This window comes from Lactuca saligna, chromosome 8 (genome assembly GCF_052625555.1).
Source record: "Lactuca saligna cultivar CGN05327 chromosome 8, ASM5262555v1, whole genome shotgun sequence".
Classification (NCBI taxonomy): domain Eukaryota; kingdom Viridiplantae; phylum Streptophyta; class Magnoliopsida; order Asterales; family Asteraceae; genus Lactuca; species Lactuca saligna.
Genome location: NC_136424.1, coordinates 17,436,428 through 17,452,594, shown reverse-complemented (window position 1 = coordinate 17,452,594; position 16,167 = coordinate 17,436,428). Strand labels below are relative to the sequence as shown.

General features: G+C 36.1%; 3 protein-coding genes across 5 annotated transcripts; 2 read left to right on the top strand and 1 right to left on the bottom strand.

Moving 5' to 3' along the window:
- The first annotated feature begins 878 nt into the window (after nucleotides 1-878).
- On the top strand, nucleotides 879-7,003 carry LOC145012268 (ABC transporter B family member 6-like). The gene is made up of 10 exons (XM_078971058.1): nucleotides 879-1,548; nucleotides 1,849-1,903; nucleotides 1,977-2,152; nucleotides 2,239-2,439; nucleotides 2,547-3,117; nucleotides 3,360-3,580; nucleotides 3,661-4,001; nucleotides 4,126-4,886; nucleotides 5,131-5,372; nucleotides 5,489-7,003. Exons 1-10 carry the CDS (start codon nucleotides 1,186-1,188, stop codon nucleotides 6,716-6,718), a joined length of 4,161 nt encoding a protein of 1,386 aa, XP_078827184.1. The 5' UTR covers nucleotides 879-1,185; the 3' UTR covers nucleotides 6,719-7,003.
- Nucleotides 7,004-8,340: 1,337 nt separating this feature from the next.
- Nucleotides 8,341-10,194, top strand: LOC145012270 (aquaporin TIP1-3-like). Of its 2 annotated transcripts, XM_078971062.1 has the most exons (4): nucleotides 8,341-8,756; nucleotides 8,872-8,990; nucleotides 9,076-9,326; nucleotides 9,670-10,194. In XM_078971062.1, exons 2-4 carry the CDS (start codon nucleotides 8,981-8,983, stop codon nucleotides 10,036-10,038), a joined length of 630 nt encoding a protein of 209 aa, XP_078827188.1. In that variant the 5' UTR covers nucleotides 8,341-8,756; nucleotides 8,872-8,980; the 3' UTR covers nucleotides 10,039-10,194. The 2 variants fall into 2 exon arrangements, with proteins under 2 accessions (XP_078827188.1, XP_078827187.1); XM_078971061.1 differs by having other exon boundaries at nucleotides 8,341-8,990.
- LOC145012269 (F-box protein At2g39490-like) lies at nucleotides 10,181-12,113 on the bottom strand. Of its 2 annotated transcripts, XM_078971060.1 has the most exons (5): nucleotides 11,995-12,113; nucleotides 11,821-11,894; nucleotides 10,937-11,732; nucleotides 10,716-10,880; nucleotides 10,181-10,612 (listed from the first exon to the last, which is right to left on the bottom strand). In XM_078971060.1, the coding sequence occupies exons 2-5, from the start codon at nucleotides 11,868-11,870 to the stop codon at nucleotides 10,271-10,273; spliced, it is 1,353 nt and encodes a 450-aa protein (XP_078827186.1). In that variant the 5' UTR covers nucleotides 11,871-11,894; nucleotides 11,995-12,113; the 3' UTR covers nucleotides 10,181-10,270. The 2 variants fall into 2 exon arrangements, with proteins under 2 accessions (XP_078827186.1, XP_078827185.1); XM_078971059.1 differs by lacking the exon at nucleotides 11,995-12,113 and having other exon boundaries at nucleotides 11,821-11,975.
- Between the last annotated feature and the right edge of the window lie 4,054 nt (nucleotides 12,114-16,167).

Below are 16,167 nucleotides of genomic sequence, written 5' to 3'. Positions count from 1 at the left end.
TTTGATTTATACATAGTAAGACATTGTACTGACTAAATACTTTCTTATATAGATGGCCGAATGGATGAATTTGGGGGGAAGTCCATGCTTTGGCCCCATACTATCGGGTGACCCCTATTACACGGAGCGTCAGACCACGGAGCGTCAGACCAAGTATTAGCTACCTGCATCTGAGGATGAGGCCTAGATAATGGTAGATGAAGAAGAGATGGAGGAGGACCCTTCCGAGGAAGAGGGACTAGAGGTTGAGCCCGATGAAGAGCACGATTCTTCCGATGCCGATGGATAGGCCCCGATATTGCTCTCCGATGCTTATGTTAGGTGTTGAATGGCCAAATTGTCAAATTGCTTGTGTGAGAAGGTTTTGTCCTTATCGATGTATATTGAGGCCCTTATACACAGTCGAGAAAGTCTGAGTTCTCACTTCATTGACCAAGCTATGTTTTTATCCGAAGGTTGCAATGGTAGTACCCTTCAGTATAATAGTGTTGCTTTTTCCGTGTTTCCCAGGATGTTGCATAATATTTGCAAAAATGATTTTATAAAATATTGTTTTTCCGACTATTCAATTGGTCTGAGCTGCTGAATGGTGGTCAGCCTAGTAAATTGTAGGCTTACCATGTTGGTTGTTGTCATATCATTTTTATGTATGAGCTAAACCCCATACACCATTATAAGACATTCATATAATTTGTAATTCATCTTACTAATCTAAAACAATCTTTTTAGTCTTATTTTGTTATAACTTATGAAGATCATATTTTTTAGGATAAACTTGAGGATGTGTTTGTGCATTAAAACTAAAATTACGACCAGTATTTAAAAAGCCTAAAACTTAAGGGTCGTTTTTTGCAGTATATCTCCGATGAACCGCAACCAGCACTACCCACAATCCTCGACGATTGAAAAACGACGTCGTAAAGCCGTCTGATACGCAGACAATTCGAACAAAAACAAGATGGAATCAGAGAAACCTCAGTCTCCCAGTCAACTTTCTCGTCCTCCTTTTTTGCTTTCTTTAACACAGATTACAGAGAGCGAAATCTCAACGAGCTCAACAAGAATCTATTCATACTTCCCCGGATCGATGAACTTAAGTTGTAATTTCTTTATGGTTTTAGGATTTTGAGGGTGTCAATTTCGAACTAGGGGTTTTTTGTTGTGAGGGTTTGCGAGATTGTAAATATGATGGTATCAAGAGGTTTATTTGGTTGGTCACCGCCGCGGCAACAGCCGCTAACGCCGGTGTCGGAGGTGTCGGAGTGTCCGTCTCCTTACGTAGACACAAGTAACGATGCGGTTCCTACAGAAATTGATGATGTAATGGAGGAGACGGAGGAGATCGAGCAGCCTCCGGAAACAGTGCCGTTTTCGAGGCTGTTCGCGTGTGCTGATAGGTTTGATTGGGTGCTTATGGTAGTTGGATCGGTTGCTGCGGCGGCGCATGGGACTGCGCTTGTGGTTTACTTGCATTATTTTGCTAAGATCATTCAGTTGTTGAGTCATGGCGATGAGAGTTCGGATTTGCTTTTTCATAGGTTCAAAGAGGTAATTAGAACTTTATGCTTTTCATTCTGAACCACAAGTAATCGTGAGCTGCTGTTCTTTTCTTCATAAAGAAATTTCAAATCCAAAATTGGTGATGTTTTTAATTTCAGCTCTGAAAACAATTATATTGTTATTTGTGAATCTAGTTATTAGATTTCCTCCTATCATCAATGAATTCTGATCATTTTGAATCATCAGGATTTTCTAATGAGATTCAAAATCAGTTGCTTCACGATATCAACTGTTCATAAGATCAAAATCATAAAACCATAAATTGATACACTTTCATGATTTCTGCAGCTTGCTCTGACCCTTCTTTATATTGCTGGTGGTGTTTTTGCTGCTGGTTGGATAGGTACACATCCTTATCTACTCTCATTTATCTGTCATTTTCACAATTCCCCTTTTGTAATCACTCTTCCATTCAGAGGTTTCATGTTGGATTCTTACCGGAGAAAGGCAGACAGCTGTTATTAGGTCTAGATATGTCCAAGTACTTCTAAATCAAGACATGAGTTTCTTCGACACATATGGCAACAATGGTGACATTGTGAGTCAAGTATTAAGTGATGTATTGCTTATCCAGTCTGCACTTAGTGAAAAAGTACGTTCCTTTCTCATCAAGTTTTGCTTATTGGAATTAACATGTAACATTTTCTTTAACATCATCCATCATTATCATTAATGCAGGTTGGTAATTATATCCATAACATGGCTACATTCTTCAGTGGGCTTGCAATTGGATTCCTCAACTGTTGGCAAATTGCTGGGCTGACTTTATTAACTGGCCCCTTTATAGTGGCTGCAGGAGGAATATCAAATATATTTCTCCATAGACTTGCTGAGAATATTCAAGATGCTTATGCTGAAGCAGCTAGTGTTGCTGAACAGGTTAAGTATTAAAGTCATCATCAAATCTAACAAATAGATCAGGACTAACATTTATTTTGTGGTTACTTATTGAAAAAAAAAACATGTAACGTATTTTCATTTTGCAGGCGTTTTCTTACATGAGGACATTATACGCATTCACAAACGAAACACTAGCAAAATACTCATATGCAGCTTCACTACAAGCTACATTAAGATATGGTATTCTAATAAGTCTTGTACAAGGGTTAGGACTTGGGTTCACATATGGGCTTGCAATTTGCTCTTGTGCTTTACAGCTTTATGTTGGAAGATTTTTAGTTATACACAAATATGCTCATGGGGGCGAAATTGTCACAGCTCTTTTTGCTGTTATCTTAAGTGGGCTTGGGTTGAATCAAGCAGCTACAAATTTTTATTCATTTGAGCAAGGAAGGATTGCAGCATATAGACTCTTTGAGATGATTGCTCGTTCATCATCCAGTGTTGATAATGAGGGAAACATTCTTGATTCTGTTCAAGGGAATATTGAGTTTAGAAATGTTTATTTTAGTTATTTGTCACGTCCTGAGATACCGATTTTGAGTGGCTTTTATCTCACTGTTCCTGCTAAGAAAACTGTGGCACTTGTTGGAAGAAATGGATCTGGTAAAAGTAGCATTATTCCACTTATGGAACGGTTTTATGATCCTACATTAGGTATGTAATATGTTACTTCTTTCTATCTTCACACTATTTCTTACAAAAGTATTAGTTCAGTGATCTATTGAGTCTCAAAAAACAATTAGGGACTTAAAGTGCAAAATGCTCACAGTTTGTTGACAACTAATGACATTAACACTATTTCTTTTATGGGAACTGATGTAATAGTATAATACTAATACCTCCCTTTATTTAATAATATATTCTTTTTTTTTTTTATTTATTGTTTTCTTTTTCAGGTGAAGTTCTTCTAGATGGAGAGAACATCAAGAACCTGAAATTGGAATGGCTAAGGAGTCAAATTGGTTTAGTCACTCAAGAGCCTGCATTACTAAGCTTAAGTATCAGGGACAACATTGCCTATGGGAGAGATGCCACATCACTTCAAATTGAAGATGCAGCTAAAACAGCTCATGCACATACATTCATTAGCTCACTTGAAAAAGGATACGATACACAGGTGACTGAAAACCAAAAGAGTATATGAAATTACATTTTTACCCTTTTAACCTAATGAAAAAAAAAATGTTTTGGTTTCAGGTAGGTAGGGCTGGTTTATCTTTAACAGAAGAACAGAAGATAAGACTTTCTGTTGCAAGGGCAGTGCTTTCGAATCCTTGTATTCTTCTTCTTGATGAGGTGACAGGTGGACTTGATTTTGAAGCTGAAAGATCTGTTCAGGAGGCTTTGGATTTGTTAATGTTGGGTCGTTCAACCATTATAATTGCTAGAAGGCTTTCTTTAATTAAAAATGCTGATTTTATAGCTGTGATGGAGGAAGGTCAGTTAATGGAGATTGGGACACATGATGAACTTATAGCTTCAGATGGGTTATATGCAGAGCTTTTAAGATGTGAAGAAGCAGCTAAACTCCCAAAAAGGTAATTTGAGATGCTCTTAAACTCTTATATTAGATCAAGTAAATTACAAAGGTGTAGTTTACTCCTTATGAGTAATTTTAATTTATGAAAAAACAATTAATGAGTTTATTTGATATCATTTTAGGATGCCTGCAAGAACCCACAACGAGACCTCAACATTCCAAATCGAAAAAGATTCCACTTCACAAGAACCATCATCTCCCAAATTTACGAAATCGCCCTCACTTCAGCGAGCCTCCAACCTACACACAGCAAGATCTCCAGATTCCAATTACAACTCACACGGATCTCCAAAAAAAACAGTTGAAAATGGAACAGAAAACCCGCCACCAATAAAAAGACAAGACAGTTTCGAGAAAAGATTACCAAATTTACCAAAAATCGATGTCCATTCAATCCCACGTCAAACATCACTCAATTCTGACCCCGAATCACCAATTTCACCACTGTTGACATCTGATCCGGATAATGAAAGGTCACATTCACAAACTTTCAGTCGACTTAATTCTCGTTCTGATCACCATCCGGTCAAAGTCAAAGTCAAAGTCAAATCAGTGAAGGAGAAGAAAGATAGAAAAGATCCGCCATCAATGTGGAGGCTTGTGGAACTTAGCTTTGCTGAATGGCTTTATGCTGTTTTGGGAAGCATTGGTGCTGCGATTTTCGGTGCTTTTAACCCTCTTCTTGCGTATGTAATCGCCCTAGTTGTCACAGAATATTACAAAAATGACACCCACAGACATACGCGAAATGAAGTGGATAAATGGTGCTTAATTATCGCATGCATGGGTGTTGTTACTGTAGTAGCAAATTTTTTGCAGCATTTCTATTTTGGGATAATGGGGGAGAAAATGACTGAACGAGTTAGGAGAATGATGTTTTCTGGTTAGTAATTCTTCTTCCTCAATCACTAAGTTTAGTGTAAATTACATTTTTGGTCCTTGAATATAGTCATTTTTTGCAATTTTGGTCCATATTTGAGGTTCTTGTAATGTCTCTGGTCCCTGTTCCGAAACGTACAAAAAGCTTAAATAAGGACCAAAATTGCAAAAATCGACTATATTCAGGGACCAAAAATGTAATTTACTACTAAGGTTAATTTGATGATTGTTTTTTTTTCCAATTATAGCAATGCTTAGGAATGAAATTGGGTGGTTTGATGAGGAAGAGAACAGTGCTGATACATTGTCAATGCGGTTAGCAAATGATGCAACTTTTGTGAGAGCTGCTTTTAGCAACCGACTTTCTATTTTTATACAAGATGTTATGGCTGTTCTTGTGGCACTGCTGATTGGGATGCTTTTAGAATGGCGGCTGGCTTTAGTGGCTCTGGCTACAGTACCTGTTCTTACTGTTTCCGCTATTGCTCAGGTACGTACACGTCAGATTGCATGTTGTACATGTGTTTCTTGCTTTCGTTTGTTTTTTAAGGTTTTCATTAGGTATTGTTTGTCATTCCATTCCACCAACCAATTTACACTTTTCAGAAACTATGGCTAGCTGGATTCTCAAAAGGCATCCAAGAAATGCACAGAAAAGCATCATTAGTCCTCGAAGATTCCGTTAGAAACATTTACACTGTAGTCTCGTTTTGCGCCGGAAACAAAGTAATGGAGCTTTACCGCTTCCAACTCCACAAAATCTTCACAAAAAGCTTCCTCCACGGCCTAACAATCGGCTTCGCCTTCGGATTCTCCCAATTCCTTCTCTTCGCCTGCAACGCCTTCCTCCTTTACTACACCGCACTCTCAATCAAAAACCATCACGTCAACCTCCCAACCGCTATCAAATCCTACATCGTCTTTTCGTTTTCCACTTTTGCCCTTGTCGAGCCTTTCGGTCTCGCCCCTTACATTCTCAAAAGACGAAAATCCCTAACCTCCGTATTCGAAATAATCGACCGAATTCCCAAAATCGACCCCGACGACCCCACCGCGTTAAAACCACCAAACGTCTACGGCTCCATCGAGTTGAAAACCATCGACTTTTCCTACCCGACGCGCCCCGACATCCTCGTACTAAACAATTTTTCCCTCAAAGTAACCGGCGGGACAACCGTCGCGGTTGTCGGCGTCTCCGGATCCGGTAAAAGCACGATCATTTCGTTAATCGAACGGTTCTACGATCCGGTTTCTGGAAGCATCACGTTAGACGGACGCGATTTAAAACAATTCAACCTCCGATGGTTGCGAAACCACCTCGGCGTAATCCAACAAGAACCCGCGATTTTCTTAACAACGATTAAAGAGAATATAATCTACGCGCGACATAACGCGAGCGAGGCGGAGATCAAGGAAGCCGCGAGGATTGCTAACGCGCACCATTTCATAAGCAACTTGCCGCACGGGTACGACACGCATGTGGGGATGCGAGGGGTGGAGTTGACCCCGGGTCAAAAGCAGCGGATCGCGATAGCGAGGGTGGTTTTGAAAAACGCGCCGATTTTGTTGTTGGACGAGGCGAGTTCGGCGATTGAGAGTGAGTCGAGTCGGGTGGTTCAAGAGGCGCTTGATACGTTGGTTATGGGGAATAAAACGACGATTTTGATAGCGCATAGAGCGGCTATGATGAGACATGTTGATAATATTGTTGTGATTAATGGTGGGAGGATTGTTGAGGAAGGTGGGCATGATTCTTTGATGGAGAAGAATGGTTTGTATGTGAGGTTAATGCAACCTCATTTTGGGAAGGGTGTACGTCAACATAGGCTTCTTTAGGGTTTGTAGATTGAATGAGATTCGAGGAGAGAGTATTCTTTTGGAGGCGAAGGAAGCTTCGTGGTATATTGATTTTTGTTGGTTGTAGAAGAATGGTTGTGTACTTGTGTTTGTTTATTTTTGATGATTTTTTTTATAGATTTGTATATGCAAGTTGATACAGGCTAAAAATGGAGGAAGTAATGGTAGTATTGTAATTCTTTGTGTATATAAAGAGACTTGGAATCCTTTCAACTTGCTCTTGTTTTGGTCTTTATTAATTCAATCATTTTTATATTTTTGTTATGACTTATGAGAATCTGGTTTATATGGGTGTGTTTGTAATTTAAATCTGTTGATGGAAGAGTGGAAAAAAAAAAAAAAACTGTCATAAAGGCTGATTCATTTATATCTTTGGTTGGTTTCTATAAAATCATGCATCATATGTTTTTCTTGTGTCCATGGATCCAAACCTCAAAATATGTTCATGATTTTACCTTTACTTGATCAATGAAGAATACACAAAACATATGTTCATGTGGCACTTAACCTTTACATATAAAATGACGTGAAAATTGTTTATAAAGTATTCTAATGATGTTCATATCCTGTCACTAAATTCTTCCCGATTTATTAGATTAAAAGAATTTCATTTAAGTCTTTTTTTTTACTACAAATAATTATTCAAATTTTAACTTGTTTTAGTTCTCAAACATCACAAATAAACGGAATTTTAATTATTTTTAACTTTTTGCTTATTTGAGGTCTTATTTTGTACCCAACAAAATAAAACAAATCATGTTTAAATTCATATTTATTTGTGTAATAATATTTTTCTAAAATTGTTTTTAAGTCGCAAACAACCACTTGAAGAAAGTGTTAAAACTTAAAACCTCACTTTTGGTTGACATTAGACCCACGTTAAGTATACTACCTTTCTTTCTTGAATTATTATTTATTGTTATGAGTCAAATGTGACCATCATCCTTAAGTTTAGGGACCTTTTTGTAAATAGGAAAAAAGTAACGTTGCTCTATGACCTTTTAGTGTTACCATATGTACTATCTATTTCGTTTTTGAACTTTGTTAGTTTCGTAGTGTTAATATTTTGTATCATATCTATATATACACACAAGAGGGCAAACACCAAGAACATTGAGACATTTAAAAAAGCAGAAATACTTAAATAAAATTTAACATGTTTGTCGTTTTTATCAATTACAATTATAATATTTTGAAGGCATGGAGCATATTCTCCATGTCTTTCTATAATGCTTCTAATTGACCATCTATATTCATTAAAATTTTAAATAAAGAGCAGCTTATTCAAGACATGATCAAACCCAAGGAAGAAAATACAATCCAATAAGCAAATATGTAACTAAAATCTGTTTGATGGTTATATGTGCATCTTATCTTCGCTTATTATGGAATGATCAAGCATACCTCATGTGTCCATCTTCATTGTTGAAATTCTTCAAAATATTAAATTTGGTGGGCGTTAAAACAATAATAAGAAAAGATTTGAAAGTGCAATAATACAATAAGTACAAAAGAACAATGTTACAGGGGGGGTACTTTGGGTAGTTTCAACTTTCAAGGCAAAACAAAAAAACAAATAAAAATGATATTGCCCAAAAATTTTGATCAGAAATTCAAAAATGAAATCGATTTTGCAGAATACAAATTCTATAATCTATCTCAACAGACGAAATCAGAAAATGATTTTTTTAGAAAAAAACAAACCTAAAGCGGGCATCTTTTGGTCGTAAGAAGAACAAAATCAGAAAATGCACAGTGCTGGGCAGAAGGAGGCGCTGCAGGTGGAGGGGGATGTGGTGGCTGGAAGACGGAGGAGGCGGCGACGTCTGCTAAAGGAAGGAGTCGGGATCAAAATTTTAGCTTCTTCTTGCTCTGAACCCTAGAATCGGGGTCAAAATTTTAGCTTCTTTTTAGCATCTTCTTGCTCCACCATACACATGTCATCACCTGACCTCTTTTGAATCCTTTTTAATCGGGCTTGCTATGCAATACCGGGGTTCCTGAGCCGTTATTTCTGGTATTTATAAACACATACTCTCTCTACTTACCACCCAGATCACACTCAACACAAGTGATCGATTTTCAAATTTACAGACATTTATTATTTTTCCCCAAAACATGCCTCTTTACAGAATCACCATCGGATCCCCGGGGGAAGCCGCCCACCCCAATACACTCAAATCCGGCCTATCGGAATTCATTTCCACCTTCATTTTTGTATTTGCCGGCTCCGGCTCCGGCATGGCTTACGGTATGTTGTTAATTATGCTATTTATTTAATGAAATAAAAAATATATATTTTTTTAATTTCTTAATTAATTAACTATTGGGATCAGGTAAGCTGACGTATGATGCTCCGGCAACGCCGTCAGGCCTAGTGGCGGCTTCCCTATCCCATGCTTTTGCCTTATTTGTGGCGGTTTCGGTTGGTGCAAACATTTCCGGCGGCCATGTAAATCCGGCCGTCACATTTGGCTCCTTCATTGGCGGGAATATCTCGTTTTTAAGCGCGATTGTGTATTGGATCGGTCAATTACTCGGATCCCTTGTCGCCTGCTTGCTCCTCCAGTATGTCACCGGTGGAATGGTAAGACCAAACGGTTAAACTCAATTCTGAACTTTACCGGAATATAACGACATAAGCCAAAAAAAACTTGACTAAACTTATTAAGACACTAACAAGTTTACATGTTTGTCGATAGAGTTTCTTTTTTCTTCAAAATACATCTCAACTTAAAATCTAATAATAGGTTTGATACCGCATAACTTAAGTAAAAAGTAAAAACAAACATAAGTTGTTTTAAATAAACAATCCCAAATATTTCTATAAATAAACACTATTACTTAATTCACATATTACTTAATTCACATGTTAGTTACATTTATATTTTAAAACATATGTTGTGGATTAAAATAAAAAATGATTGTAGGCAACACCAGCGTGTGGGCTATCACCAGATGTTACAGTTGGAAACGCACTCGTGTTGGAGATCGTGATGACATTCGGTCTAGTCTACACGGTGTACGCCACCGCAGTGGATCCCAAGAAGGGCAATATTGGAATTATTGCACCTTTGGCAATCGCGTTCATAGTGGGTGCAAATATTTTAGTTGGCGGTGCGTATGATGGTGCATCAATGAACCCGGCGGTATGCTTTGGTCCAGCCGTGGTGAGCGGGGTGTGGAAAAATCACTGGATCTACTGGGTCGGCCCGTTTCTTGGTGCCACTATTGCAGCACTTATATATGATAATATTTTTATAGATGAGCATGAGGCGCTTCCGGTAACCGATTATTGATTATTTGGTTTTTTGGTTTAGTTTATGATTATTAGTGAAATTGATTTTGTCATTTTTTGGAAAGTAGGCTAAGTTTTTTCAATTGCTTTTAGGGGATTAAATAAGATGTGTTGTTTTGTTTTGTTATTTATATAGTATGATCTTGATTAATGGTAACTCCGTTAGAATTTCCAAATTACAATCCGTGGTTTATTTCATAAAATTGGTCAAAATGTGAGAAAAGATGCAATTTTTATGGCATGTGAGGATGCCTAGAACACAAACCTCCGTTGCCTTCAACTTCTTCCACAAACTTGTAGTGAAACTTCACCTTTTTTGATTCTTTTTCTTTACCAAACGCTTGTCGCTTCGGGATTCTTATCAAACACCTGGCGTGCATCCCCTGACTCACGTCTACAACTCGAGGTTCAGCACCGAAAACTTCCAACATACGCTCCTTCAACAACATTGCGTCTTCCTCCTCCTTAAATCCTTCAAGTTTCACCATTTTCAGCTTCCGGAGTTGCCCCTTTTGGACCTTGATGGGCCTCTCATCATCACCGGCAGACGGCGTCGAGTAGCTTCGTGGGTCGATCTGCAAGTTCATTGTGCCATGTTAGAACCTTCGTGGAAGAACTGATTGATCGATTAAACATCGATATCAGCGTGATTTATGACAAAAGAAGGCGGGAACTTACAGTTATGAACAACCTCTTGAGAGAAGTGCAGAACTTCAAGAAACAAAACAACCAATTGATGTGATGATCTTCCATACAAGAATCAACCCACCACAAATCTTCAAGTTTGCTGAATCTGAAATGCTCCTCGTTTTGCTTCGAAAACAGCAATTGTCGAAATACGTCCTACAAGAAACCGAATCAAAGACTGTTGAACTATTTACAAGTCAATACAAACTTACCTTAAACATCCATCCATGGAATGTAAGCACTTTAACATCTCGAATTGCTCGCAAGAGCGGATTGTAAAGGTGATGATTCAAGTGGATAAACCCTGGACATTCGAAATCTAACATCACGTCTTCCAAGTACATTACATTCTTCAACGAAAACCAGCACAGGGGTCCGCCATATCGAAGAGTTTTGAGCTCCAAAGTCTCGATGAAAACCGACTTAAGATCAACACAATCTCGAACGATTAAGTTGGTAAGCTTGGCAAGACCTTCAACCCTCAAAGACCTCAGTCCATTACACTTGTCGATGATCAATGTCTCAACATACCGAAATTTGTTGATCAGAGACGTAACCAATTCGCAGCTTAAATAATTAACTGAAGTTAATTTCAGGGTCTTCACAGAAAACGGATATGGAGAAGGCTGAGCAAAATCCAAAGTGTTTAACACGATTTCCCACCCAAATTGCCTTGGGAATTCTTGTTTTCCTTTGGAAAAATCCAGATTCAGTTTCTTGTTCAACCCGATTGACGCTGTGACGATCGACCCTCGATTGAAATGAAATTCAAGCTTTCTGGGTTTCTTTAAAGGATTGTTTTCATCGAAATTAACAAGGAAACTACTAATGATCGATTCAAAATCTTGAAGTTTGACTGTTCTTCCTTTATGTTGGATGCAGGGTCTGTTCCATAAACCTGTAAAGATAGCTACGGCTTTTGATCCAGAATCCAAAGGGTAAATTGAGAGAATTTGAGCAAGAACTTCATATGGTAATTTGCTTATATAGTCTTCCTTAATCTTCAACCTGCAAATTATTCAATGTTTCATTGATTTCATCAAAAAACCCAAATCACCACTACTACAGTTGATTTTATAGTAAAAATTTCACTCACCTTGAGGTTTCATCAGTAGAATTGTTCTCTTGTTCTTGTTCTTCCTCCATGTCGTATTGGGTTGAACTTGATCGCTGAAATTTGAAACATTTATGAAAAATTTGTTTCGGTTAAGATTAAATTAAATGATTTTATTGTTATTGAAGGAGGAGCCTTGGCGAACAAGTGTTTGACCTGGTGAGGATGATGACAAATGTCGTCTTCGTACCTTTCCTTTTCTAAAATGCATAACGTTTTTGCAAATTTATAACGAAATTTACAACATTTTCAACGAAATTGATTCAGATATGCCTAATTCACAAGATTTTCTTGTAAATTTCACAATTTGTTCAGTTTCGGACGATTTGAAAAGAAATACATACGAACTTCCATTGAAATTCTCAAATATTATATTTTATATTTAATACATATAAATATACAGACAAAATTACTACTTTACCCTGACATTATACTTTTAACTTTATTTACCACTTGCTCGTATGCTTCGATCCTGGTTTAACTTTAGTTAGTTTTATTCATGTATTGTCTTACAAGTCACTTTGATTTGATTTCCATGTGAGTCACTGACGATGTTAAAAAAAAGGTCCTGTTATGATTCAAATTAATTACGGAAAATATAAAAATTCGAAAACCTGATTGTACTACATTACAATATAGTTAACAAATAAACGACATAGTGAAACGATCATTTACAAAGAGCGACTGATTAAATTACAAATTCTGAAAAAATAACTTGTGAAAATTAATGATATGAACGGCATCTTTATTATGAATATATAATTGATCATATACATGTTAGTGAAATATTGTATAATCGATATATAAGAATAGATTGAAATATATGCCTTCCAACATAGAATAATCCAGTATATCGTTACTATTTTTTTTTCCCCGATGAAGAAAACCTCAATTACCGACGATAAATTTCTTAATATCGAAGGTTTAAAATAATCAATATCAGTTTTGATGTAAACTAGATACAAGCACGTGCTATATTATATACGGATGTGGAAATTGTAGAAAATACTCAAATAGTGAAAACTGATGGGGCCCTTTTGAAATGTAGAGCTGTGATTATTTCTCATCAAAATATGCCACATTCGATCCATAAATGAAGGTAATTATTCTGTTTAAAAAGTTTATTCATATAAAATCTTGAATTTTTATCACAGTCAATTTTCCGGTTAAAGAATCACCCTCCACCCGTAAGATATTCAATGTGTATGTGGGCCAGCCAGATATCCTCAAAGACATTGGGCCAATTATAAATTATATGCTTGCGAATGAACACAACTTTAATGCGCTTCTACAATGAATAGAAGGAAACAACCCACTAACCCATCAACTTTTTCAATCTTTTTTATTAGGGGTGTTTGGGATCATTTATTTAAAACATATAATCTTATGTTTTTTTAGTAAAACTTTATTTGTTTATCCGGTAACAAAAGGAAATTTTAAAAAGAAAAGTTTGGTTTAACTTTATTCCGTACAAAACGTAATAAGCTAATAAGTTAGTTTTTAGTGCTTAAGAAATGATGCTTATATGTGTAGTTAGTAATTAACCTATAAATAACTTCTTAAATACGTCAATAAGTAAGAAAAAAGTAATTTATCAAAAAACTCATTATTTAAGTTAATAACTGCTTATGAATCTTCATACCCAAACATCTAAAATCCTCTATTACTTTATCAAACAACAATAAATCAATAAACACTTTAAATAAACAATGCAAAATATCCATTGTGAATTTGTGATCCACCCACAAACCAAGAAAAACACATTAGATATTTCATAACTCAAAAATTAGACCAAAAACGTTTTGAAAAACACATATGGTTATTTGAAGCAAAAAGTTTATTAACTAGACCGAATATGGTTGTATTAAATTAACTTGTGATGTCAGAATACGTTTATAGGATATTTTGGTAGCTAATAATAATAATAAGTTAATAACTTCAATAATAGAATAATTAAAATATTGTTGAAATACTTAGTATTTTACAAGGTTCTAAAAAGCTCGTCATGGCTCCGCCATAGCGCGCCACGACTCCAAGGCTTGCATCTGCCGTCAAGCTTTGCCAAAATGACGCCTTAACTCATATATGTGTATAAAAATGAATAATAATTGAAAATACATATAAAAATATTAATTATATAGAAAATTGCCGCCTTAAGTCACGCCTTACAAACGTCGTGACTCGCCAAGGTTCGGAAAAGTTTGAGGCTTGATATTGCCGCCAAGTCACGACTTACGTTATTTAGAACCTTGGTATTTTATAATATTCAATCTCATTATTTATTTATGTTTTTGGGTTATTTATGTTAATATTTGGATTCTTTGTTTGTATTCAAATTGTTCTAACTCTAGCCAAAGGGGTTGTGATTATCCCTATGGAATTCTTGTGGGTTGCGGATTAAACTTGCAAGAAATATACACGTGGATCCTTTTTGTTCATGGTTTATGCCCATGACCCGGTTCATATCTATGACAAGAGTATATATGTTGGAAGAAGTGTATTGATGAAGCAATTCAAATATTTTACACACACATACACATTTAGTCGTCTCTCTCGTTCTCACATTCTCTAAGTTAGGATTTCATAATAGTTTTGTACATTGGTGTAAATCGTTTTAGTTCTTGATCATTGTTGTAAACCATTGTAGTTTAGGTTGAGTGTTTAATTCAGAGAGTAGATTATGACTTTGTAGCGAGGTTTGAATTTGTAAGTTCTTGAAAACCTTTAGGTTCTTTGTCATATAATGATATAAGAATCGTTGATGTTGTGCATGTCGAGTTACCTTTTAACATGATATCAGAGCTTTAAGGCACCATTTTTCGATTCCGACCACTGGTTTACGTTTCAATGTTTGTCGAATCAAAATGTATCTTCTGATCTCTTTTCTTTTTCAGATCTTGTTAGATCTTCACATGTTTTTGTTAGATATGGAGTTTTTCGTTGAAATCTCTAGATTAGTGACACAAAGTGTGAAAATATAGGCTTTTACGTTTCGATCTAGGGTTTCCACGTTATTATTCCTGAATAGTGTCACATCCCTGAACCAAAATGGCGGAAACGTTCGGGGGTGGGTGACTTCACTTTGTAATATCATCACAGTGTATATAAATGAATCATAGACAACATCATCACCATACATTCAATAATATAACATACATGGTTTACATCATTGTATTTGTTCACGAATTACATGCCAAAATATTAAATGTATGATGAAAGCAAAAATACAGCAAAAGTCCACATTTTCTTGACGGCCGACCTGTTAACCGAGTCCCTAAGAATACAAGTTATTTTGAAAATATCAACATATATAATGTTGGTGAGTTCATACGTATGTTTGTATGAAAAACTTTGTACCATTTTGTAAACACCAGAAAATCCGATATATATTCTGTAAAAATGGTTTGAGAGGTTTGTTCCAAATCTTGTATTACAGCATGTGTGTTTCTATTTTGACAGTGTATAAAGAGAGTTCTAGAAAATCTTATATTTTCAGTTGTAGGTAAATGATAGTGTACAATGTATTTCCCCAAAAATCCGATATTTTATGTTGGTAAAAGTGTTGTGGTCTTAAAACCATAAGACTCGAGTAATGTAGTAAATTTATAGATCGTACAATGTGTCAAGAGTATAGTATATGTATTCCGTAAATTTATTGTGTTTGTTAATTTCTATGTGAGTCGTTATAACCATGCTTGATGTGACTGATATGCCTGTCATGACGTTTTTCAGGTGTCGCGTTTAATGTAAGATATTTGTCACCCTAGACTGGCCTAATTTAGCTATAGCGAACAAATCATGTGTGGGGGTGTCAATCCCTTATATATCTATACACAAACTCTCGCTCTCCCTCCAGTAGACTCTGGATATAACTACAGGTTTTACGGTGTACACTAGGTAGGTATAAATGAAGGAATGTCTCACAAGAGCCTTAACTAAATTTATGCGAACAATGTATCACATTATTTAATGTTTTAAATAATGTTTCGAGTACGTATTTGACTACAAAACATTGGAAAAATACAATTTGTTTTTTTTTTATCAAAATGTCAAATATTTATTGTTATCAGCCCGATTAACATAAAATGTGTCGTAAGACCCAAATAAGAAGGTCAATGGGCATATAAGACCCAATAAACATGAAATGAGTATACAAGGCCCAATAAGCATGTAAATGGGTATATGAGGCCCAATAAACATGTAATTGAGTATAACAAGTCCAATAAGTATGAAACGAGTATGTAAAGCCCAATAAACATGTAAATGAGTGTAACAAGCCCAATTTGAGTAAAAAGTCGTAAAGAGCCCATTTATTATCAAAATGATCAT

Excerpts from the sequence above, each read along its gene's own strand:
- LOC145012269 (XM_078971060.1), bottom strand. The coding sequence starts at position 11,870 with ATGGAGGAAGAACAAGAACAAGAGAACAATTCTACTGATGAAACCTCA. Across the intron at positions 10,881-10,936 it reads TCCATGGATGGATGTTTAAG|GACGTATTTCGACAATTGCT; the intron begins GTAAGTTTGTAT and ends GGTTTCTTGTAG. Across the intron at positions 10,613-10,715 it reads TCAAGAGGTTGTTCATAACT|ATCGACCCACGAAGCTACTC; the intron begins GTAAGTTCCCGC and ends ATGAACTTGCAG.
- LOC145012270 (XM_078971061.1), top strand. The coding sequence starts at position 8,858 with ATGCCTCTTTACAGAATCACCATCGGATCCCCGGGGGAAGCCGCCCAC. Across the intron at positions 8,991-9,075 it reads CGGCTCCGGCATGGCTTACG|GTAAGCTGACGTATGATGCT; the intron begins GTATGTTGTTAA and ends TATTGGGATCAG. Across the intron at positions 9,327-9,669 it reads AGTATGTCACCGGTGGAATG|GCAACACCAGCGTGTGGGCT; the intron begins GTAAGACCAAAC and ends AAATGATTGTAG.
- LOC145012268 (XM_078971058.1), top strand. The coding sequence starts at position 1,186 with ATGATGGTATCAAGAGGTTTATTTGGTTGGTCACCGCCGCGGCAACAG. Across the intron at positions 3,581-3,660 it reads AAAAAGGATACGATACACAG|GTAGGTAGGGCTGGTTTATC; the intron begins GTGACTGAAAAC and ends TTTTGGTTTCAG. Across the intron at positions 4,002-4,125 it reads GCAGCTAAACTCCCAAAAAG|GATGCCTGCAAGAACCCACA; the intron begins GTAATTTGAGAT and ends ATATCATTTTAG.